Below are 20,937 nucleotides of genomic sequence, written 5' to 3' on the forward strand. Positions count from 1 at the left end.
CGACGGTGAAACAGGACGATGGAGCCTGATTGCTAGCACAAGAAGGGTTTAGTTACCTGGACTGTCAAGAACCGGTTCAAGATAGAAACAGAGTGGATGAAGCTGATGAAGAAGCTGATGAAGCGACGAGGCGATGAAGTGACAAAAGAGCCGACGAGGGGAAGAACAAGACCAAGAGGGAAGGTTGATGCCTTTTGAGCAAACTGGACGAGTTGACAGCCAGCGCCACGCAAGCACCACCTGAATCTGGCAGAACCTCTCCTATCACAGTCGGCCTTTCGTTCTTTCTTCTCGAATGGTCTTTCGATCAGCCATTGATCGGGTTTCAAATTTCAAAGGTTCTAAGTTCTGACTAGCAAATTCTTCTCCCAGTCCTTGGTAGTGGTTCTAGGCTGGTTACGACTGCTCTCCACACCACGCTGGCTGATCCATGGGACTCTCTCCGCGTGCCAGGAACGACGACAAACCGAACGACAGGCTCGCAGTCCATGATGCTGGCTTGGATCGGTGTCTAGGCTCCTAGCAGCTGAGCTAGCGATCGCTGGTGAGACGATTGTGCAACCACTCCTCGCCCACTCCGCTGTCTCTCGCTGATTGCTTCCGGCTACTCCGTATGCCGCCGCCGTGTCCGGAGTAGTAGCCACTAAACAACAAGCAAGGAAATCTGAAAAACAAGTCTCTAGCCAAAACAATAGCACAACTCAAGCGCTCCGTACTTGGGCTCTCTTGCAGGCGTCCCGGAGTTTTCCAATTGGTTGTTTGCCACTTATTGCTGACACGGATGGCCCAACTTATACACTGCATCACCAGTTTATCCTAAAGCAGGACTACTATCCATCCGCCGTCCGCCAGCCTCGGTACTTGTGATTCCCTGAAGCTTAGCGTAGGCTGTTGATCTCCAATGCATGGAACTGCAGAACTGGACCGTAATCCGTACAGTTCTGCATGTTTATCAGTCATCCACCTCATAGGCTCATACTTGTGTCTTAAGTCCCTTGACGACTCGCGGAGTTTCACAGCTCCCATCACACCCCACCGAAGGACTCCTAAGACCCTCCACTTGACCGTTGGCGTTGGCCGTTGATGTCCGACGATCTTCATTCCAGGTGCCCGGTGGGTCGGTATAGTGGGGGATGGCGCCTACCTTAATCCTCATTAACTCAAGCTCCTCGGAGCGTCATGCAAGGAGGGTCAAGTTTCTCTTGTTAGTTACAGATTTTTATGGATGACTCAGGCTCATAGGACTGAGAACTGAATTTACGGGAACTACGTCATAACTCGAGTATCTCCGCACATTATTGTTTGTGGGTCTCTCTTCTCCGCTATATCTATATGCGGCGCCGGCATCCTTATGGGGAGACATGCATCATACGTTTCGATTTTGGAACCTTGCTTATCATTTTATAGCGTGTCAGGGGATGTTGAACAGCGTGTTGATATCTAGTGTCTTCATTCTGAGTCTTATGCACGGAAATTAGCAATTAACCCAAGATTTATCCCTCCGCGCACAGATATATATTCTTAGCTCTATGAAGCTGTCCTTCGCCGTATTATGTTCCTCCGGAATATGCAATTTCACCCATTCAGCTAACACAGCGTTTGCGTATCTCCGATCTCTCAGATTGTTTGAAGATAACCTGGCATTAGAGCCAATTGAGCTGTTATCGACCGTAGGTGACTTATATCTTCCTGTCTGCAAGATCCTTGATTTCTAACAGTAACTCTTCCGATTGCCAACCTATTCGAAGGATCGCTACGCCTAGAACAAGAATGAGGTCGAATTCACTCAGAAACGTTCATTAAGCCATGGCTGGATGGGTACTTGCTTCTTTCCTATTAACCGCGAATACTGCAAAACGCTAGAGTAATACTTGCGAACAACATGGCAACCTCGGCGACCCGTATCAACAGAAGAGAGACCTTACAATGCGAGGGGCAGAATATTGAACTACCTCCTGTGAGAATTGTACCCTTCATAAAGTGCTCTGAAGTCTGTCGCTCGTCACTTCCCCAATATTTGAGTCTCGAAACCAAGGAGCAGATAACTGGCAACCAGCCTGACAGATATGATTCTAGTACAAACGCATATAAACATCAAGCTGAAGCGATTCATGGTGAGTTTGTATAGTTAGTTATATATCCCTCAGGAATCCTTATTACACCTTGATGGGACTTGAGTCACCTGAATTCCGGACTGAGTTGCTGATTGCTTACTGCAGCCTAGTCATATACATGCTGCTATAGGTATTTATCACTTATTGTCCATTCAATTAAGAAAAATGGAAAAGGCAGATATTTCAATCTTAGGTCCTAACCGACCAACATATCATAAACGGGCAATAGAGGTATCCATACTTGCCGACATCGTGATAGAGGCCATATACGGACCGGAGAATTAGTCCCCTCGCGATTGCTGTTAGGCCAAGCTTGGACAATGAATGTGACGTCCGAAGGGAGCCGACTCATGATTGAATACAGTCTACTCACTTGTCCTTTGCCGCATATACTGCTGAAATTGCCAACTATGCACACAAACACGCAAGGCTACTTACTTGCTGGAATACGATGCAGAAGCCGTCCGGGCACTTGGGAATGGCTGGTTCCCCAAAGCATACTCCACGGTTAGGGCTGACAAGGCCAAGATACTACAGAGTTAGGTACGGACTACCTGCAGACAATCTATGTCCAGTGTGTCCAGCTCTCTGAACATGGGTTGGAGCCATGGGTCAAATCCAGGGCCTCGTTATTCGTGATGGTTGCTCAAGGCTTGAAACCCGATTTCAATCAGCGTTGAGGAAATGATTGGGCCCAGCGTGAATGTTACCGGAGCAGTTGTCGATGGCAGGTATACTACGTGGAATAAAACGCGGAAATGTGAACGGCAGGACGGAATTATAAGTTGCACGTTGAATGCATCGGCAATGATCTCATCCAAGCAGAAGTCGCGTTGGGACTTTGTGGCTGAGATATGCTGAAGTAGACCGAGGCGGAATATCAAACTTAAGATGCTGAGAAAACGATTCAGGCGAGATGAAATGTCTGAATTGGGTGTTCATGAGCGCCAAAGAATACACTGGAGTAGCCCATGCCGTCTAGACAATCTCACGGGCCCTTAGGCAATATTCTTGCAACAAGGCATGCCGGCTGAATGTCTATTAAGATGGAACAATAACCATGTGTTAAAGTAGACAAGAGATCCCATTTTATCTTTTATTTTGAGATTCGTAGGGCTGGGCTGTCCGGCCCTGCCTCTCCCACGATCATTATCAACCCACTAACTCCATCTCAACCTGGGCTCATCCTGTCGACTCCTTGCCTGACCGTCTGCGCAAAGATTCCGGAGTTGTGCCGCGGATATATGAAAAACAAACGGGGGCGTTTAGATGTTGGAGGGGTAGAGCATGACACGGACGGTGGCACCGAAGGACTTTGCGGGGAGGTTGTGGCGGAACTGTGCGCGGACAACGCCGGAGTTGCCTGCTCGGTTCTTGTTAGTATGGCCGTTCCAGTTCGTCTCGCATCTCATCGCCGGTGTTCTCGCCGCTCAATTGTTCACGTACCGTGAGGGCGGGTGACCTTGCCCCAGATCACCCGGATGTTGGAGCCCCGAACCTCACGCTTGGCCCGGTAGACGAAAGCGACCTTCTTGCCAAGGTAGAAGCTGTTCCCGTCTTAGTATTTGCCTCGTATACCCAATCGATATTCCGAATCACTCACTTGGCGGCCTCAGTGTTCTCAACACCGTCGATCTTGATCAGACTATTGTGACTTCGTCAGAAACCCGTGTTCGTCCCAATGCTCGGTTCTCGGATCGGTACCTTGTGTTGGGGTTGACAGCGCGCTTGGAGCGCTGGTAGCTCAGGTGGCGACCCCTAAAGAACAACCGTATTAACCCATCTGCTCGGCTGACTATCCCATGCTTGACCCGCGATATCGATGGAGGGCGATTTGATGACCGGTTTTCATATCGGCAACGGCGCGGCGGCAAAACGACAGGGCGCAACTTACTTGACGTAGACTAGAAGCGAGGAATACGTTAGCTATGTCTTCGATAAACCCAAATCCCAATACACCCGATTGTCGCGCAATTCAATCCGCATCCACCACATCGCAGCCACCATTTTCGACTCCAGGGCGTACTCACGTCTGTGACCGTGTTCGGAAGGCATTATGACGGTTATTCTGAGCGGGCAACACAAACAAGTCGAAAGGTTGTCAAAATGACCCGCAAAGTCGTCCGGGTTGTCGTGGGTTGTCGTCGCTTCGGTTGGAGATTCTAAGACGCACAATGGCCACCAATTTGCCGTGTGTTCGGCGCGGCTCGCCCTAACCCAAAACGGGACGCTTAGCGAGCCACCCCCAAGTTGCCCCAGGGCTGCCCGAAGTCCCGTGATGCGCTTCACATGATCTTTGAGCTATGCTACTTCGGGATTGCCCCGGAGAATATGCTTTTCCACGCCCGAGATAATCAAGGCTTCTCTGATGATGTTCTGGAATTGTGGCTTCACGAACCCCACCATGTCACCATTTTACCGTCGGGCTTCTGTAGTCCGAGAGCTCCCAGCTGACACCCTCGAAGCAGGTCATCCCCTAAATGGTGAGTGCAGGACTCCATTCCCATGCAGCTAGATAAGGTTTCTCGAATCTCGGCGGATACCCATAACCATGGGCGGCGTATTCTTTGTTTTTGCTTGAAAATCTGGAGACCTGGCCATAGCCGCACTGCCGATGCTGTCTGCCCTCGGTGGCAGGACCTACATTACTGATATGGCAACTTGGATCTGTACCGCCATCGCGGCAGCAGTGGAGCAAGCAGTTTCTAACCGTCAACCACATCTTCAAGAAGATCAGACCGAAGCACTGATTGGGAAAAATTGCCCCACATGGATTCGGCAACCGACCCTGAATGCTTTCTCCTTCCCCGTGAAGCATGCGCATTCCTATAGATCTCTGGATATTGTGGTCTTGATCCGGAGATGGTGCGCTGGTTACACCGAAAAAAGCAAAGAAACAAAAGTGCCGATATACGGAGGACAAGACAGCTTGTGTAACAGTGCAGCCTTCTTGAAGCCTCAGTTTAAGCTCACTGTGCCTCATGATCCTTGTTCTTAACTCCGGAGGAAGCTGGCCCGAGTGATGCACTCGGTCGATCACGACGGATAAGTTTACGGGAAAATAGAATCCGTATCGTTCGTTCTAAATGACAAATGTGCCGATCCGACCCCGCGGACCAGGCCCGGTTGATGGTTCCTGATGGATGTTGCATTATTATTGCTGATATCGAGCATCCTTGTTGTTTTATCAATTGACTCAAGGTTGAAGCGGGTTCTCGGAGACCGGCGGTGATGCATGTTGAACAGGTTTTCTGCAGAAAGCGGGCGAGGCTCAGATGCACTTGCAGAGTTACGACGTGACCGTGACCGGTAGCTGCTTCTGCCAGTCTCCTTTGTCGAATGTAACTTGCTTATTGTTGCTTACACGTGGTCAGCACCTTGGAGATGGTAGCACGACGCCTAAAGGTTAAAGCAGACGATGGGCACCTGCGGTATCGCATTCCACAGTGTATCGAACTGGGGGCCGCTCCGTGGAGACATTCTGATTTCTCAGAGTATTTATAACATTAAGCATACGGGCCCCTTCCCGCGGATATGGCCCTGACCTTGGGAGGGCCCTCAACTTTAGGCCTGATAAGGTGCCGTACTAAGAATGAGGGGAAGGGCAGTAAGCCGTAGTTTCTTTTTCCGTCTATCAAATATGGTTTCGTATCAGCTCAAAGACTGCGCGGGGTTAAGTAGTAATAGACTGTTGCCATGCGACTAGATGCGAGGGTCATCCGTCCATGGATGAGGGCTGGCGGTGGAGCAGCTGTTTGGTTGAGATTCTTGACTTGGCTCCTATGCTCGGATAAATTGATTTGTAAGGGACCTTAGGGGTACAATGAGGGTCCCAAATACGTATACAAGACTCCAAGTAGATACGTACGTATGAGGGGTAACAAAACAATATCAACTCCCGGTGATGGCGTTGGGGATGGAGCCGCGAATGGAGCTATGATATAAACCCACTGTCATCGCCGCAAGCAGAGTCCAACGAGATAGTCACCATGTAGATAACTCAAGACAGCCCTCGGGCCTCAAGAGTATCTCAATGCAGCTTGATAATCAATTAGATAATGGCCGATCCTCTGCGTTTCCCTCAACAAGACAAATGAAAGAGGGACTGCCACGGGAGCTTCGGCATCAGGTCCATGTCAAGCATCATCGCAGTGGAAGACAGAAGCCCGGCCACACTTACGACCCACCCAACGCGACTGGGAGTCACAGAAAGCCCATAATTCTTAGCAAGCAAGCAATCAATCAGTCGCCGGAACTCCGTAGCTCGAGAAGCCCTCACGGCGTTTAAAACGTAGGCTGCTCCGCCGGCACTGACGGTAGGGGATTTTTCCAACAAACCTCTTTCACCCCTCCCTTACAAGCTTTCCCCCTCTCAATACACTATTTTTTCTCTTGAGCAACTCTTCCTATTCTTACTTACTACCTTTCCTTGAATTCCGAACCATATTTCCTCCGATAAGATGTCCGCCACGATAGCCCGCGCCGAGGAGCAGCAGAATGGGAGGTGAGTATTTCCACCAGCATTACATCACTGCCCCTCCGTGCCTCCCAGCCCGCCCGTTCACACTGAACTCTCCCTTGCCCAAAAAGAGCACCACCCAGCTCTTCCTCCTCAACACACGCTCAACTCGCTTTTCATTTTACGCTTCAATAAGCATTCAGGGCTTAATTGACGTTCCGCGGACCTTTCTTCACTTCCACGCTCTCCCAACTATACTCCAGCGTTTTCAATTGAGCTCTCGAAATTCTGCCTGTTTAGCTGCTAACATGGACGGTCGGCGCAGCACTGTCGAGCTCAAAGATGACACCGTCATTGTGGTACTAGGTGCCTCCGGTGACCTCGCGAAGAAAAAGACTGTTCGTTACTCCCGCCATGTTTCTGAAATTCTAAACTGCATGAGACTGACAATTCGGACAGTTCCCAGCTCTTTTTGGACTTGTATGTTCTTGCCGATCACCGAGATCCGGTTCTGATGTCACCGATTAACCACCGCTGCAGTTCCGCAACAAGTTCCTCCCCAAGGGGATCAAGATCGTTGGATATGCCCGTACAAAGATGGACCACAACGAATACCTTAAGCGCGTGCGCTCATACATTAAGACTCCCACGAAGGAAATTGAAGAACAGCTGAACAGCTTCTGCGAGCTTTGCACATACATCAGCGGCCAATACGACCAGGATGACTCCTTCAAGAACCTCGCAAAGCACCTGGAGGAGATCGAGAAGGACCAGAAGGAACAGAACAGAGTTTTCTACATGGCGCTCCCCCCCAGCGTTTTCACCACAGTCTCCGAGCAGTTGAAGCGCAATTGCTACCCCAAGAACGGCGTCGCTCGTATCATTGTGAGTCCGATGGCGATTACAATAGCGCGAAGGAAGCGAAAAGGGCTAATCTGTTCTCCGTCGGACTATAGGTCGAGAAACCCTTCGGCAAGGACCTTCAGAGCTCTCGCGACCTTCAAAAAGCCCTCGAGCCTAACTGGAAGGAGGACGAGATCTTCCGTATCGACCACTACCTGGGCAAGGAGATGGTTAAGAACATTCTTATCATGCGCTTTGGCAACGAGTTCTTCAATGCTACCTGGAACCGTCATCACATCGACAACGTTCAGGTAAGATCATTCCACACGCTTCCGCCGGATGGTTTGCTAAGACAGACTTCGTTTTCATAGATTACATTCAAGGAGCCCTTCGGTACGGAAGGCCGTGGTGGATATTTCGATGAATTCGGCATCATCCGTGATGTTATGCAGAACCGTATGTATGCAGCGCCGTTTGATTGGACCATGTACTGACTTAGCTGCTCTAGACCTTCTGCAGGTCCTGACACTGCTTGCCATGGAGCGCCCCATCTCCTTCTCCGCTGAGGATATTCGTGACGAGAAGGTAAGTATTTGCCGAACAGGTTGTTTTGGGTGATATTAATCCATTATACAGGTTCGCGTTCTCCGCGCCATGGATCCAATTCAGCCCAAGGATGTCATCATCGGCCAGTACGGTAGATCACTGGATGGCAGCAAGCCTGCCTACAAGGAGGATGACACCGTCCCGCAGGACTCTCGCTGCCCCACATTCTGTGCCCTGGTCGCTCACATCAAGAATGAGCGATGGGACGGTGTTCCTTTCATCATGAAGGCTGGTAAAGGTATGAATTTTTGACATTGCACCCCGGTGTGTCATATATTAACGATTTTTAGCCCTCAACGAGCAGAAGACCGAGATCCGTATCCAATTCAAGGACGTGACTTCTGGCATCTTCAAGGACATCCCCCGCAACGAGCTTGTCATTCGCGTCCAGCCTAACGAGTCCGTTTACATTAAGATGAACTCGAAGCTTCCTGGACTTTCCATGCAGACAGTGGTTACTGAGCTGGATCTCACCTACCGTCGCCGATTCTCCGACCTCAAGATTCCCGAGGCCTACGAGTCCTTGATTCTGGATGCTCTCAAGGGAGACCACTCCAACTTCGTCCGTGACGACGAGCTCGATGCTAGCTGGAGGATGTTCACTCCTCTGCTCCACTACCTTGACGACAACAAGGAGATCATCCCCATGGAGTACCCCTACGGTAAGCGCGAAGCCTGTGCGATCACTCGTGGACTCCCCGACTAACAGCTGAGTCTAGGCTCCCGCGGACCCTCCGTCCTTGACGACTTTACTGCGTCCTATGGCTACAAGTTCAGCGATGCTGCGGGCTACCAATGGCCTTTGACGCACACTGCTGGCCCTAACAGGCTGTAAGTGTGGTACGCATAAAAAGGGCACGGTTTCGCAATAACAAGAGCGACTGGGTTTACGGCGTCTGTTTCGTTTTAATGGAAAATGAGAGCTTAATGTTAACACGACTGATATCTATCCTAAAGATGACAACATGGTGTCTTTGTGAGGCTACGTGATGGTTTGGGCTGAGCGGCTGCTAATGATAGTTCTGCTATATACAACCAAGCATTTTGAAATCTGATACGTCTGTGCTAGGATATGGATATCTCCGTTAAATAGCTACCGACCTTGAATTGTAGTGCCTGGATCCTAGTAGCGAGACGCTGAGGCTCCGGTCCCAGCAGGTGGGTCTCCCCCAACGCCCGAACGGGAAAATTAGTTGAGTCGGCCCGCATGCAGCCTGCGCCATCAACAACAGCCCGCCCCATATTCACCAGCCTTATACCCTTTTCTCCCTTAATTTAATTCATTCGTTCCTGTTTCCACTCGCTTATACGAACCTCTCGTTTCTGCACAGCCAAAGACTTATGATCATAAGCTTATACGCGCTCGAATCCCGCTCCCCTGAACTCGCAACCTCTCCGAAGCGGCTGTGCGCACTCTGATCTCATTAAACCACATTCTTCATCGCTATTTTTATCCCCTTTAAAGCTTGCCAATCGTGCGACAACCGTTGCGATTATATACCCCCCAGAACATTGTCTAGTATAGCCGGCTGAATTACACACCCTACGATCTGGCTGCGAAGCTCAGCGGCGACGCGCTTCGAGCCCCGGCAACGCTCATCTTAGCCGGAACGTAGGCACGCGACCAGGCGACCGCTGACAACTGGCTCATGGAAGGCTGAGCAGTACTACGATATAGACATGCCGCAAGCTGCAAGATGGGTGGGCTCACCCTCAATCAAGGGACGGACGGAGTCGATGCGGATGGCGCTGTTGACCTTCAGCTTGCTGGGATTACAGTATGTACTTTTGTCCTCTTATCTCGCGTCTTCGGCGCTCGTGTTCAGGATGCACTGCTTCACAATTGGAACAATTGACTGACTTTGTTTCACGAATAGATTTACCTGGGGCATTGAGATGACCTGTAAGAATTGACCTCGACGGACACAGCTCCCTCCGACCATACCTCTAATTACCTCCTGCGGCAGACTGTACCCCGTACCTCCTCCAATTGGGCCTTACCAAGTCGCGAACGTCGCTTGTCTGGATTGCTGGGCCTCTCTCCGGACTGGTAATACAACCCCTCATCGGTGTCATTGCAGATCGATCTCGGTCCAAATGGGGAAGGCGAAGGCCGTTTATGATCGGGGGCTCGCTCGTTGTTTCAGGATGTCTATTAGTACTAGGTTGGACGTCGGAGATTGTAGGTGTTTTTGTTAAAGACACGGAGAAGGTATGGTCGACATTGAGGGGTGACTTTGTGGTCAGATGGTTGACCCCGGTTCTCATTGCAGGCTGCCAGCGCCACGATTGCTCTCGCCGTACTTAGCATCTACGCTGTAGACTTCGCCATCAACGTCGGTAAGTATATGGAACTGGACACTTTGGATAGATGTTTCTGACGGCGCCTAGTCCAAGCATGTGCCCGGAGCTTGATTGTAGATACGTTACCTATTCCATCGCAACAGGCGGGGTCAGCATGGGGTATGTCAGTATATGGGCAATGGCTTGGGAATACACTAATTTTGTGAAGCTACCAGGATGTCGGCTGTCGGTCAGCTTATCGGATACGTGTTTGGGTCTCTTGACATTGTTAGCATTTTCGGCACCACCTTTGGCGACACCCAATTCAGGCAGATGACCGTCATTGCTGCATTGGCTTTGTTGGCAGCGGTAGCTGTTACGTCCTACTCCGTGAAGGAGCGAATCCTGATCACAGCGAGGTAAAGAGGCTTACTATGCCGTACTATCATGAATCGATGACGCTGACTGTAACAGGGATTCTGATGGGAAAACTGGGGCTTTTCAAGTGCTCACGCAGTTATTCCGAACGACCATGGACCTGCCTCCACGTATCCAGGCCATCTGTTGGGCACAGTTCTGGGCGTGGATTGGTAATTCGCCCAGCTAAGAACATCCCCGGTTAAAAGCTGACATCTTTGCAGGCTGGTTCCCATTCCTCTTCTACAGTACCACATGGGTTGGCGAGACCTACTTTCGATACGAAGTCTCCAAGGATGCGAGTCGACCCGCGGATATGCTAGGAGAAATCGGACGCGTTGGTAGTCTCTCATTGGTGGTCTTCTCGTCCATCACTTTCATCAGTTCTGTTCTTATGCCGTTCTGCGTTCAGCCGCCGGACACCAAGCGGGCGCGATTCACTCCCCGTCCCCCTCCCGGCATAGCAGCTTTACTCACAAAGATCACTAAGATACGTCCCGACCTCCAGACGACTTGGCTCATTTCCCATGTCGTCTTCGCAGCCACCATGATCTTCGCGCCGCTAGCACGCTCACGTGCTTTCGCGACCTTCCTCGTTGCCATCTGCGGCATTCCATGGGCCGTCAGCTGCTGGGCGCCATTCGCTTTCATGGGCGTCGAAATCAACCGCCTCGCAATGAACCCCTCCCAAGTATCTCGCCTCTCCGGTGTCACAATGATCACCTCCTCTACCGTTCGCTCAGGCGGCTACGGTGACCTCAACGGCAGCGACGCCTCCGAATTGGACGTCCTTCGCCTCAACCACCACGACCCAGATAGCGACTCCGACGCTGAGGATGGAATCTCGAATATCCCCTCCACAGGCGAACTCGCCGGCATCTACCTCGGCGTGCTGAATGTCTACACAACCCTGCCTCAATTCGTGGGCACCTTCATCAGCTGGATCGTCTTCAGCATCCTCGAGCCCGGGAGCACGAAGCGCGACGACTCTGCGAACGACTCAACCTGGATGGACCTAGACAAGAGCACTCCGAACGCCATCTCGATCTGTCTTTTCATTGGCGCTCTTAGTGCGCTTATCGCTGTGGAGGCCACGAGACGGCTGCGGTATGTCTTATAATGAGTATCCGATCCGTATATCTTTCTATTCTTCTTCTATTCTCTACTGCGTGACGATGGCCCGTTGTTTTCCCTATTACTGCCTTTCCTAATCACTCGCGTATATCTTATTCCTGATTGCGCCCAGCGACGTCTATAATTCGCTCGATACCCTGGATATACTAATGAATGACCTTGTGCATGCTGAGACTTGTACGTATAATAAAGATTCGCCTACGGTACATATTATGTACACATAGAGCTATATCGCATTACTGTACTTAATCATGATATTTTTGACTGATAATGCCATGCTCGGTTACTTAGCGGTTGGACACTCTGTATACATTGATTTAAAAAAGTGAGAGAGACCTAAAACAATGCGTTTAGTTCGAGTGAGGAGATACCAAAGAATTACACGACCAAACTATTCAGTTCTTGGTTCTCTTTGACGTATTAGATAGTTACTTGGTAGGTGGCATAGCAAAGGAGATGAATACATAGCTGAGTCTGCTGAGGTACCTTGGTACCTTTTTGATAAATGCCAAATACAGTAGTAAAATAACAAAGAGAGGAAACAATAGGAAACTAACGCAGAGATATAGCACAAAGACAAGAGGGGGAATATAACAAAATGAAAAAATTGGAAACGGAAAGGGTAAGTGCCACTGCCGTAGAGGGTAAGAAACAGCAAACGGCTGTAGAGAGAAGAGGAGGCGAATTACAAGGCGAACAGAAGACAAAATCGTAATCAATGAACATGGATGGGCGTCACGCGTACGTCTGTCTCTGGGAACTGAGGACAGGTGAGGCTTAGCCAAGAGATATGAACTGCTAGGTAGGATATCTCAAGAAAAGGTGAAAGGTAAGACAAAACATCGAAGGGGAATATGGCTATTCAAAAGAACACACAGATAGGGACTCAGCAGATATAGATGCTAGGACCGAAATCAAGACAAGTGAAGCCGTGAAGGGTTTCGCGAAAAGGCGACTGCGGGCTTGGACTCTAAGGTCGGTTTGCAGCTTGCATGTTTCCGGTCAGTTCAGCCACCCTTGCTTTGATACGGGCAGCGCGAGTTTCGAAGCCTTACACAACACAAATATTAGCATTGAGTTTAAGGGAGTGGGAAGGATGAAGCATCTTACTTTCTTCCTCGCTGGTGTTGCCATCTTCATCATCAGCGGTACTCGGACGAGCTTCAGCCTGAACTATCCTTTCCGCGGCATTCTTGCGAATCTGGGCCCAACGATCCTGGGAAGTGTTATTGGCTCGTACTGGAGAGCTGGGGGCGGGCTCCTCTATAGCATTCTCTTCAGAAGATACCTCCTCGACAGGCGAGTCTTCGGGAACGAACGCTGGCTGTTCCACCAAGGGCCCTTGGTCAAACCTTGAAAATTCCTTATCCGCTGCTACCTGCTCGTTGGTGTCTACCCGGGAAAGAGCGTCGTACTCAGCCTCGCGCCGGATCTTGGGTTGATCACTCATGGCATCGGGAGCTGGAGCTGGCGTGGGTTCTGGGACCGGAGTCGGAGCGCTGGACTTTGCCACTGGAGCTGCAACAGCTGTTGGCTCATGCGTCACTTCTGTCTCCGGCTTGATGAACTTCGCAGGGGCTGTGGCTGGAACTGGTTTCTTCTTCAGAGCCGTCCCATTGCGATTAGACGGCTGATCCTGCGAAGCCCTGGCTTTACTCTCCAGTGCTGCGCGGGCAGCAGCGACAGCCGAGCCTTCTACCGGCTTTACAGGCTGTTTTACCTCCACGTCCTTCTTCTTCGTCGTTCCAAACATGTTCTTAAATCCTGTTTTCTTCAGCCTATGCGGCAATTCCGGGTCGACAGTTTCTTTTGGTTCTTGGGACGGAGACTCTACGGTCGTCTGTTTTGTAGCATCAGTGACAGCCTTCGCGTTACCACTAGGCTTCTCATTTGCAGTTGGCATCGATTTGGCTGAAGCAGAGGTAGGGCTCTTGGGAGTTGCGGGAGGTGGCTGTCTGGTGCTGGTTGTCATCGAGGAAGCAGGCTGCTCCTTTGGTTCTTCAGTCACGGCACCTGTGCCAGCACGGCTGTCGCTCAGGTAGGCTGTCCTATACGCATTCTTGTCGTAGTTGCTGGCCCATTTCATAGCTTGAGAGGCCTCGTTCAAGATAGACGGCTGCAGCGTCATCACAGAGTTCGTCTTTGTTGAGTAGGAATCCTGCACCGCGGCGGACTTAGTTCCGTTCGCGAGCTCCTGCTCTTCCCGGTGCTTTCTCTGTAGAGCGGCGGCCGCAGCCTGGATACGTGCATGCTGATCTGGAGCTATGCTAGCTTTGCTATTGGGCGCTTGGTTATTGGGTCGCTTGTATGAGTCCTCTACAGAGTTAATCTTCTTGGCCGAGGATTTGCGCCGCGAAAGCTTGCCCCTCCGAGTTGTAAACCCGAAGAACCGCTTCTTTTCGACAATGTACGCGCCAGGATCAGGCTCTGGCGCAGCACCCTTGACTTGTTCCTCTAGCACCAGCCATTTCGTGTTTTTGATGATCGTCTCGAGCAAAGCGCATCGCCCAAAGACCGCCTTTCGTGCGGTGGGCTCCTCACCTGCCAAACTGCTAATCCAAACCCACCAGAAAGAATCGTCCAAATCAAGAGTGGTGATACTAGCCAACTCACCAGGGTCAATAGAGGGTTCCTCGTTGAGACCTCGCTTGTGGGACTGCGAGCTCTGACCTCGCACCGTGGCAATCGGAGGAAGGACCTTATCAGGAGGAAGAAGCAGGGGAGCGACTGGGGATCTGAAAGAGTTCTCATCACCAAACCCAGCTGACATAAAGTCGGCCCACGAGGGCGTTGTAGGACGACCGAGGTCACCGCTACCAGAATGTGGTACAGACCTCAAGCTACCCCCAAAGTTTTTGGGCGCGGAACTGGAGTGACCGTTCTCCTCAAACGTGGCGTCGATAGCGCCTCCGAATCCAAGGTCCTCGAACCTTGACCATGAAGCATCGCGGTTTGCCACAATTGGCTCGTCCACGGCAGATTGGTTAGTAGACGCAATGCATTTCAGAACCCGAAGACACTCATCAGTGAGGGCTTTGAGGGGGTCTTCGTAGCCGGCAAATTCCCGCAAATGCTGATCACTATCCCTATACTCGAAGTTCTTTGCCCGGCGCAGTAATGCGAATGGAGTAGGAGAGACTGTGTCGACGATCATGACAACTTTGGTGGTAGGGACTTGAAGAAGTGTAGGCGTCTCGGGCGGATACTCGGTAGCTTGAACGAGAGACTGCAAGGCGATTGGAAGTGTAGATATGCTGTTCATACCGCGGGGAGCGTCGGGAGAAAGCGAGCGTAGGTAGGCAAAGAACAAGTGGCTGGTAGCGTCGGCGGCACTTTGAACGGTTAGCAAATGCCGGAAAACATCATATGTAGAATCTTTATGCACCTCGCCCAGTTCTTGTAGGCGGCTTCAAAGCCATTTCCAGTGTCCGTATGTTCGAAGGCCCACCATCCAGCGTATCGGGAAAGCTTTCGCCCTCCCAGACCGTTGGACTTTCCATGCGCTGCAACGGCTGTCAAAAGGTCGAAAAAGTCAAAGATGATCTTGGCCCGAGCGTCTGAATCCACGCTGATAGGTATAAAGGTGGAGAATGCGTCGCGAGCGAACTGGGAGTCTGTGTACAAGTTAGCCCGTGCGACGATACATCTGTGCTGCACAACCATGATATCTATAACATACCCTGTTCGCCAACCTTGAATAGTTCGTAGGCTTCCCAGGTAACAACTCCCCCAGGGAGTCTGCTCCAGCACCATTTCATAACGCTGCACAGCACCTAAAATTTGACAACGCACGCAAGTAAGAGCTGTGGTCCCGCAGCATATCTTCTAGAAGGTCTATCTCACCATCGGGTCGGTAAGGCGAAGTTCCTGTGCCAAATCATCTCCGGCGAACGGCGAGCCTCTTTTCACGGATTGATTGAAGTAATTGCGAATGAAGTTGCGAGCAGTCGCTGTGACTGTATCTGAGCTCGGACGGAATGGAAGTAGCATGAACGGCGTTTGGAGAGCTGTCAAGGCAGAACGAGGAAATGATCAGCAAAGAAGCAAGGATTGCGTCCACGTTTTCAGGGAGGGGTATTGACATACCTCGTACTTTGAGTTCCTGAGTGCAAGCTCTCAGCAGCTGCTGGACCTCTTCTGGGGCAATCTCTGTTCGCTGCCACGCATCGGTCCATGTTGGCTTCGCAGGGCCGGTGTCTTCTGCCGCGGTGGATTTTGAGCTCTTTTTCGCAGCATTGGAGTCTTTACTCCGGAAGAAACGAGTAAACGAAGGCATCCTGGGTCTTAAGCTTTCTGTTTCTTTGTCGCTAAGAGGCGGCTAATAGCAACAGAGCGGAATCGTGGCCGATGATGCCTAACGGCCGAATGATTTGCTTTTCGACCGGTTCGAGCAAGCCGGCAGCACGGAGGAGTTGCGCGATAGCGTCGGTTCGGTATTTTGGTACACAGTAGAAATTAGAAATACAAAGCGGAGCGCGAGTTGAGATAGCGAGGGGAATAATGAGACCAGGACGCTCAAGATGGATGAATTAAGTAAAATTGGAGAGAAAAGCAATGGCCATCTGGGGGTGCCTAAGGATCGCCTGCAGCACAACACGTCGAACGTGCAGCAAAACCAAGAACGAGCGGAGCCACAGCTTGTTTGTGGTAGGTGAGAGGAACTAGAAGGGTATAAATGCACATAGGAAGAGGTAAATTAGGAAACAGAAAGCAAATGAAGAAAAGAAAGGGAGGAGAGGCAGAGCAAGACAGCGGAAGTGGTGGTGATGGGGATCTACCTTATCCAGTCGCTCGTTTCAGGGGTGAAATTTACTATGTCGGAAAATACAGCCCTCCCAGCCGTGGTTCAGGTTCTGCCCATCCCAAAACTATTATCTCTGGCCGGATCGCCAGCCAATGTGAATGCAGCATGGCCTTCCAAGGCTGTCCTGGGTATGCTTCAATCAACGTCTCTAATCCAATCTGTCATCGCTGCGCTGTCAAACGGCCTACAGGGGTCTACATTCTTCAGGAAATCGGCATGGCAGCTCCCAACTCCGGAGAATATGTGCATTATTACTCCGTAATGTCGTAGCTTACTATATGAAGTTGCTGCTATTTTGTGCAGGATCAAGAGACCATAAACCATCGATCAGAAATATTTCAAATAATCTCCCCGTTGTTCAACCAGCTTGAAGCTTGAATGGAGACATCATGAAATGAAAATGAATCAGGTCACTGGTCAGGGGCTTTGTCCAATCAAAAACACGGTCCTGTTATCCTTCCCACATCCTAAACCCGATCAGGCGGTGGCACTCCACTACTCCCGATAAGGAAGCCTTGATCTGGGCTTTCGGCCTGAGTTTCATGGTCTTGGTGCCTTATGATGGATCGTACAGAGTACAGTCCATGTTCTGTGGGTTGGCGCACTCATCCATGTATCCCGTACTACTTAGATAAGTGGTTGTACTGGTAGGAAGCAGTTTGACCCTACTCTCCAGGGTTTAGAGTCTCCAGACAAATCGGAGGTTCCCAGATTAGTGTTGACCTTTAATTTAGCCTGTGGATCTGGCTGTGGTAAGACCACCTGAGGAGCACTCTGGCTTGGCGCACAAGATCGAACAGAGGCTCAGAGCATTTTGCCAGATCTTGATGACTTTGATGTTTTGATCACTGATAGCTCTGGCCATGGACCATCTATGAGTTTACCAGACTCTCCAGAGGATAAAAGAACGGGTCACAGAGCGAGGAACATAAAAAAACCGCCCGGCGTCATCACCGGTGTCTGGCAAGGCATGGTTTATTGGATAGGCAGTACAACAATGAGGGATATTTCGTCATGGGTAAGATGTCTACCTTATTGAAGACGATGGAAGAGGTCGTCCTAGTTATTATATAGATGAAAGAAGCCCAGACTCTGTTCCGACTGTGGGTAAAAATAGCACGCGGCTAAAGGGCGTTAAGCGGCCGGCGGTTAGCAGCCAGCCGCCTTTTCCTCTTTGGCAGGCTATCTTTAGAATATTCTGCACCTCATCCACCCGCGTCCTGACCAAGAATAATCATCCGCGCTCTCTTCCATCCATCCTTTCAGGGCCTCTCCCCATCTGTTCCATCGCAATATTGTACTGTCGATCCTCGAGGGCTTGGTCTTTATCGTTCCCAAGGTTGGTTTCCTCCTCACGCGCCCCTCGTAGCCTTTGTTTCGCCCCGGTGTCTCCCCTTTGTCTTGTTCCCCCCACCCGCGACCGGCTTTCATCTCTCTCTGTCTATCTATCCTCCAGCCCCCCGGTTAGCGCACATTCAATGCACCTTTCCTCTTCATTCTCCCTTCCTGCTCGGAACATCTACTTGCTTCATCGATCCTCATTTTCTTGTTAGCCTCTGCTAATCCTAGAAGAAGCCGGACTCGCGGTAACTACAGAAACCTTTGCTGTGACAAATGCACAGAAACCTTTCGTTCTATCGCGCGCTCTACCCCATCTATCTGACGGTTTCTCTATTCATCATCTTCCCTTGATACACGCCACTCCTTGACCCGAAGGACGACTCGAACTCCATCTCTTCAGATCTTTCATTTATACTTCAAGATCGATAGCCCCGTTGTTGCGCGCTTCGCCCGCAAACACTTTCCCTCATGGGTCGAAGAAAGATCGAGATCAAAGCGATTAAAGATGATCGTAACCGCTCAGTGTTAGTCCCAACCTCTGAATTCAGGCGGCGACCCGATCGCATAGCTAACGTGGTCATTGCCTAGGACGTTCTTAAAACGAAAAGGCGGCCTTTTTAAGAAGGCGCATGAGCTCGCGGTTTTATGCTCTGTTGATGTTGCAGTTATCATATTTGGTCACAACAAAAAGCTCTATGAGTTCTCTTCGTGTGATATGCAGGATGCTCTCTACCGCCACAAATTTGTTTGTTACTCCCCCTTGCTTTTGAGCGGTCGTATTGTAGATCTGACTCGAAGCCCGCACAGCTCTGCCCACCCCATGAACACAAAGGACCAGCAGACTTCAGCGGTAAACGTGATGATGATGATGACGATGAAGAAGATGCCACACCTGCTCCCGACGAATTCCATGCGCCCCATCAGAACCCTCAAATGATGGCCGTTCCTCATCCGGGATTCCAACATGTCAACCACGCCCCCTCTGCCTCTCCTCCAATTCACAACGGGATACCATTTGACCCGCGCCACGGCACACCACAGCCACAAGGAGCCTCTAGGCCGTCGTCTAGGAATCACCTGCGTCGTGTGAGCTCAAATCTTGGAGGCCCGCCTCATAATGGGACCCCGCCCCCGCCCCCGCCTCCCCCGAATGGCTTCTCATACATGCCGAACCCCTCTGTCTACAATCCGAATGTACCTCACAATATAGGCCAGCAGCCACCACGACCTCCTCAGTTCGCGCATTTCGGCCACCATCCCGCGGGACCCCAGCATCAACCGCCCCACCCTCAGCATCAGCCCATGCCGCCGCACTCAATGCCTCCTCAATCAATAGCCCCTCAGCCGATAATGCACCATGCGCATGCGCATCCACAGCACCATTCGCAGCATCCTCCGCACACTATCGCACAGCCCCCGACTACTATGGCCATGTCACAGCCGCCTCACCCGATACCCCATGTGGCCCAGCCGTATCTGGCAGATCAACATCAGCATGCACAACGCACGGCATCACTTTCCGAGACATCGACAGATCAAATGCCAGCACACCCGAGACCGGAAAAAGCTCAATCACCGCCACTTATAAAGCCACTGGCAACATCGAAGTCGCGCAGTATATTTACGCCGATTGATGATCACGGATCGGTCCTAGCACGCAATTTCTTTGTCGGCTTCGGCGACAACACAAGCGTAAAGGCCGAGCCAGCGCAGGATGAAGCCGACGATAAAAAGTCACTCAAAAAACCGTCACCCCCACAACGAGCCAAAACCGAGGCCCCTCCATCCAACTCCACACCGGACATAAAGCCTCCTGCGCGGACTAATAGTGGTCAATTGGGCTCCAAACGGCCCCAACTCAAAGTTCAGATACCGAGCGAGAACTCGGAGCCGGGAAGTGCAACAGCGGAGTCGTCATCGTCCGCTGGAAATAAGGCTGTGACACCTGCGAAATTAGATACTAGCCATCCGGGCGTGGTGCTACCTCCGCCATCACCATCTGCTGGTGCCATCCACAGTGCGGGGGCTCAAGGGCCCCCAAATCCATTTGCCAGGCCGCCGCCTCCTTCCACGACGGCGGCATCGGCACAAAACACCACTGCATATAACAATAACAACAACATAGAGACACCGATTTCTGCATTGCCTAGCCGATTTGTTTCCGATGCGCTCCTTCCGTCACCGTCTAGTTTCTTCCCTGCCGAATGGGGATTTGGCCGCTCAGGGCCGGACAGCAACATACTCCCAAGCCCTCTCGTGTTTCCAACTCCTCAAGTGCAGAATGGTCCAGGATTTGGTCAAGAAGAGCCAGATAAGAAGCGCAAGAGTCCAGACAGCATTCCTAATGGGGAAGTCGTTGCAAAGAAAGCAAAAACATAATGTTCGTTCCCATCTTCACATAGATGATGCTTTTCAATCTTCCTAATATTGCGCTATTTCATCGCACCTCATTCTCGTTGCATCTGGAGGCGTTCTGAAAAATTGTTCGGTTGGGAGTATGGTTTTTTCCTTCACGCCGTCTCTTCCTCTACTGTCTGTCTAATGTTGATTTCCTCTCTCTTCGCTCACTACCTTTACATTTCCTTGAAGTATAGTCTAGTTTCTCTATACCCCTTGTCTAGTCTGGCGTGCTTGTTCTTCGTCGTTCTTGGAGTACTACCTAGTGTAGTGTGCAGGCTCAAGAGAAAATTCCCGATAATGAAATTTACTCCAGAATGGCCAATTTGGTATAACTTGAAACAGCTTGCTATCTTTTCCCTTCTCTTCTCCAATATATTTTCTTATTTCCTTATGTCCATGTTTCTTTCTTTTCCGGGGGTTTTATGTATCTACCGTTTGTTTTCGTCTTCTCTTTGATTCTGAGGTAGATGTTTTATTAGGTCCATGTTTATATCCTGGAATAAAATGATGTTGATTTCCTGCGTTGCTTGACTCGA

At 50.7% G+C, this 20,937-nt stretch overlaps 7 protein-coding genes across 7 annotated transcripts; 4 read left to right on the forward strand and 3 right to left on the reverse strand.

Annotated features, from left to right (window-relative positions):
* Nucleotides 1-3,379: 3,379 nt before the first annotated feature.
* BDW74DRAFT_181917 (60S ribosomal protein eL33) lies at nucleotides 3,380-4,169 on the reverse strand (the record flags this gene model as incomplete). Its single annotated transcript, XM_073730129.1, has 5 exons — nucleotides 3,380-3,477; nucleotides 3,561-3,661; nucleotides 3,718-3,759; nucleotides 3,819-4,018; nucleotides 4,074-4,169. The coding sequence occupies 5 exons, from the start codon at nucleotides 4,167-4,169 to the stop codon at nucleotides 3,380-3,382; spliced, it is 537 nt and encodes a 178-aa protein (XP_073580070.1).
* A 90-nt stretch (nucleotides 4,170-4,259) lies between these two features.
* On the reverse strand, nucleotides 4,260-6,182 carry BDW74DRAFT_160297 (uncharacterized protein). The gene has a single exon (XM_073725596.1). The coding sequence runs from the start codon at nucleotides 5,095-5,097 to the stop codon at nucleotides 4,591-4,593; it is 507 nt and encodes a 168-aa protein (XP_073580071.1). The 5' UTR covers nucleotides 5,098-6,182; the 3' UTR covers nucleotides 4,260-4,590.
* Nucleotides 6,183-6,398: 216 nt separating this feature from the next.
* On the forward strand, nucleotides 6,399-9,105 carry BDW74DRAFT_160298 (glucose-6-phosphate dehydrogenase). The gene is made up of 10 exons (XM_073725597.1): nucleotides 6,399-6,618; nucleotides 6,899-6,971; nucleotides 7,033-7,053; nucleotides 7,114-7,458; nucleotides 7,530-7,727; nucleotides 7,788-7,872; nucleotides 7,925-8,001; nucleotides 8,053-8,260; nucleotides 8,313-8,684; nucleotides 8,742-9,105. The coding sequence occupies exons 1-10, from the start codon at nucleotides 6,575-6,577 to the stop codon at nucleotides 8,855-8,857; spliced, it is 1,539 nt and encodes a 512-aa protein (XP_073580072.1). The 5' UTR covers nucleotides 6,399-6,574; the 3' UTR covers nucleotides 8,858-9,105.
* A 154-nt stretch (nucleotides 9,106-9,259) lies between these two features.
* Nucleotides 9,260-12,125, forward strand: BDW74DRAFT_85781 (putative sucrose transporter). The gene is made up of 8 exons (XM_073733899.1): nucleotides 9,260-9,800; nucleotides 9,900-9,925; nucleotides 9,990-10,234; nucleotides 10,296-10,362; nucleotides 10,414-10,485; nucleotides 10,535-10,724; nucleotides 10,780-10,895; nucleotides 10,947-12,125. The coding sequence occupies exons 1-8, from the start codon at nucleotides 9,703-9,705 to the stop codon at nucleotides 11,840-11,842; spliced, it is 1,710 nt and encodes a 569-aa protein (XP_073580073.1). The 5' UTR covers nucleotides 9,260-9,702; the 3' UTR covers nucleotides 11,843-12,125.
* A 579-nt stretch (nucleotides 12,126-12,704) lies between these two features.
* On the reverse strand, nucleotides 12,705-16,324 carry BDW74DRAFT_85790 (uncharacterized protein). The gene is made up of 6 exons (XM_073733900.1): nucleotides 15,943-16,324; nucleotides 15,700-15,863; nucleotides 15,536-15,629; nucleotides 15,242-15,470; nucleotides 12,967-15,188; nucleotides 12,705-12,906 (listed from the first exon to the last, which is right to left on the reverse strand). Exons 1-6 carry the CDS (start codon nucleotides 16,130-16,132, stop codon nucleotides 12,827-12,829), a joined length of 2,979 nt encoding a protein of 992 aa, XP_073580074.1. The 5' UTR covers nucleotides 16,133-16,324; the 3' UTR covers nucleotides 12,705-12,826.
* Nucleotides 16,325-18,335: 2,011 nt separating this feature from the next.
* On the forward strand, nucleotides 18,336-20,461 carry rlmA (SRF-type transcription factor RlmA). Its single transcript, XM_073733903.1, has 3 exons — nucleotides 18,336-18,525; nucleotides 18,590-18,746; nucleotides 18,809-20,461. Exons 1-3 carry the CDS (start codon nucleotides 18,470-18,472, stop codon nucleotides 20,378-20,380), a joined length of 1,785 nt encoding a protein of 594 aa, XP_073580075.1. The 5' UTR covers nucleotides 18,336-18,469; the 3' UTR covers nucleotides 20,381-20,461.
* On the forward strand, nucleotides 20,462-20,936 carry BDW74DRAFT_85810 (uncharacterized protein). The gene has a single exon (XM_073733901.1). The coding sequence runs from the start codon at nucleotides 20,543-20,545 to the stop codon at nucleotides 20,855-20,857; it is 315 nt and encodes a 104-aa protein (XP_073580076.1). The 5' UTR covers nucleotides 20,462-20,542; the 3' UTR covers nucleotides 20,858-20,936.
* The last annotated feature ends 1 nt before the right edge of the window (nucleotide 20,937 follows it).

Source organism: Aspergillus multicolor, assembly GCF_047715735.1.
Source record: "Aspergillus multicolor strain CBS 133.54 unplaced genomic scaffold BDW74scaffold_31, whole genome shotgun sequence".
In the NCBI taxonomy this organism is placed as follows: domain Eukaryota; kingdom Fungi; phylum Ascomycota; class Eurotiomycetes; order Eurotiales; family Aspergillaceae; genus Aspergillus; species Aspergillus multicolor.

Excerpts from the sequence above, each read along its gene's own strand:
- BDW74DRAFT_160297 (XM_073725596.1), bottom strand. The coding sequence starts at position 5,097 with ATGAGGCACAGTGAGCTTAAACTGAGGCTTCAAGAAGGCTGCACTGTT.
- BDW74DRAFT_160298 (XM_073725597.1), top strand. The coding sequence starts at position 6,575 with ATGTCCGCCACGATAGCCCGCGCCGAGGAGCAGCAGAATGGGAG. Across the intron at positions 6,619-6,898 it reads GAGGAGCAGCAGAATGGGAG|CACTGTCGAGCTCAAAGATG; the intron begins GTGAGTATTTCC and ends CGGTCGGCGCAG. Across the intron at positions 7,728-7,787 it reads ATCACATCGACAACGTTCAG|ATTACATTCAAGGAGCCCTT; the intron begins GTAAGATCATTC and ends TCGTTTTCATAG.
- BDW74DRAFT_85781 (XM_073733899.1), top strand. The coding sequence starts at position 9,703 with ATGCCGCAAGCTGCAAGATGGGTGGGCTCACCCTCAATCAAGGGACGG. Across the intron at positions 10,235-10,295 it reads TTGTTAAAGACACGGAGAAG|GCTGCCAGCGCCACGATTGC; the intron begins GTATGGTCGACA and ends TTCTCATTGCAG. Across the intron at positions 10,363-10,413 it reads AGACTTCGCCATCAACGTCG|TCCAAGCATGTGCCCGGAGC; the intron begins GTAAGTATATGG and ends GACGGCGCCTAG.
- BDW74DRAFT_85790 (XM_073733900.1), bottom strand. The coding sequence starts at position 16,132 with ATGCCTTCGTTTACTCGTTTCTTCCGGAGTAAAGACTCCAATGCTGCG. Across the intron at positions 15,630-15,699 it reads TTCGCCTTACCGACCCGATG|GTGCTGTGCAGCGTTATGAA; the intron begins GTGAGATAGACC and ends GTCAAATTTTAG. Across the intron at positions 15,189-15,241 it reads GCCTACAAGAACTGGGCGAG|TGCCGCCGACGCTACCAGCC; the intron begins GTGCATAAAGAT and ends AACCGTTCAAAG.
- rlmA (XM_073733903.1), top strand. The coding sequence starts at position 18,470 with ATGGGTCGAAGAAAGATCGAGATCAAAGCGATTAAAGATGATCGTAAC. Across the intron at positions 18,526-18,589 it reads GATGATCGTAACCGCTCAGT|GACGTTCTTAAAACGAAAAG; the intron begins GTTAGTCCCAAC and ends GTCATTGCCTAG. Across the intron at positions 18,747-18,808 it reads CTCTCTACCGCCACAAATTT|CTCTGCCCACCCCATGAACA; the intron begins GTTTGTTACTCC and ends AAGCCCGCACAG.
- BDW74DRAFT_85810 (XM_073733901.1), top strand. The coding sequence starts at position 20,543 with ATGTTGATTTCCTCTCTCTTCGCTCACTACCTTTACATTTCCTTGAAG.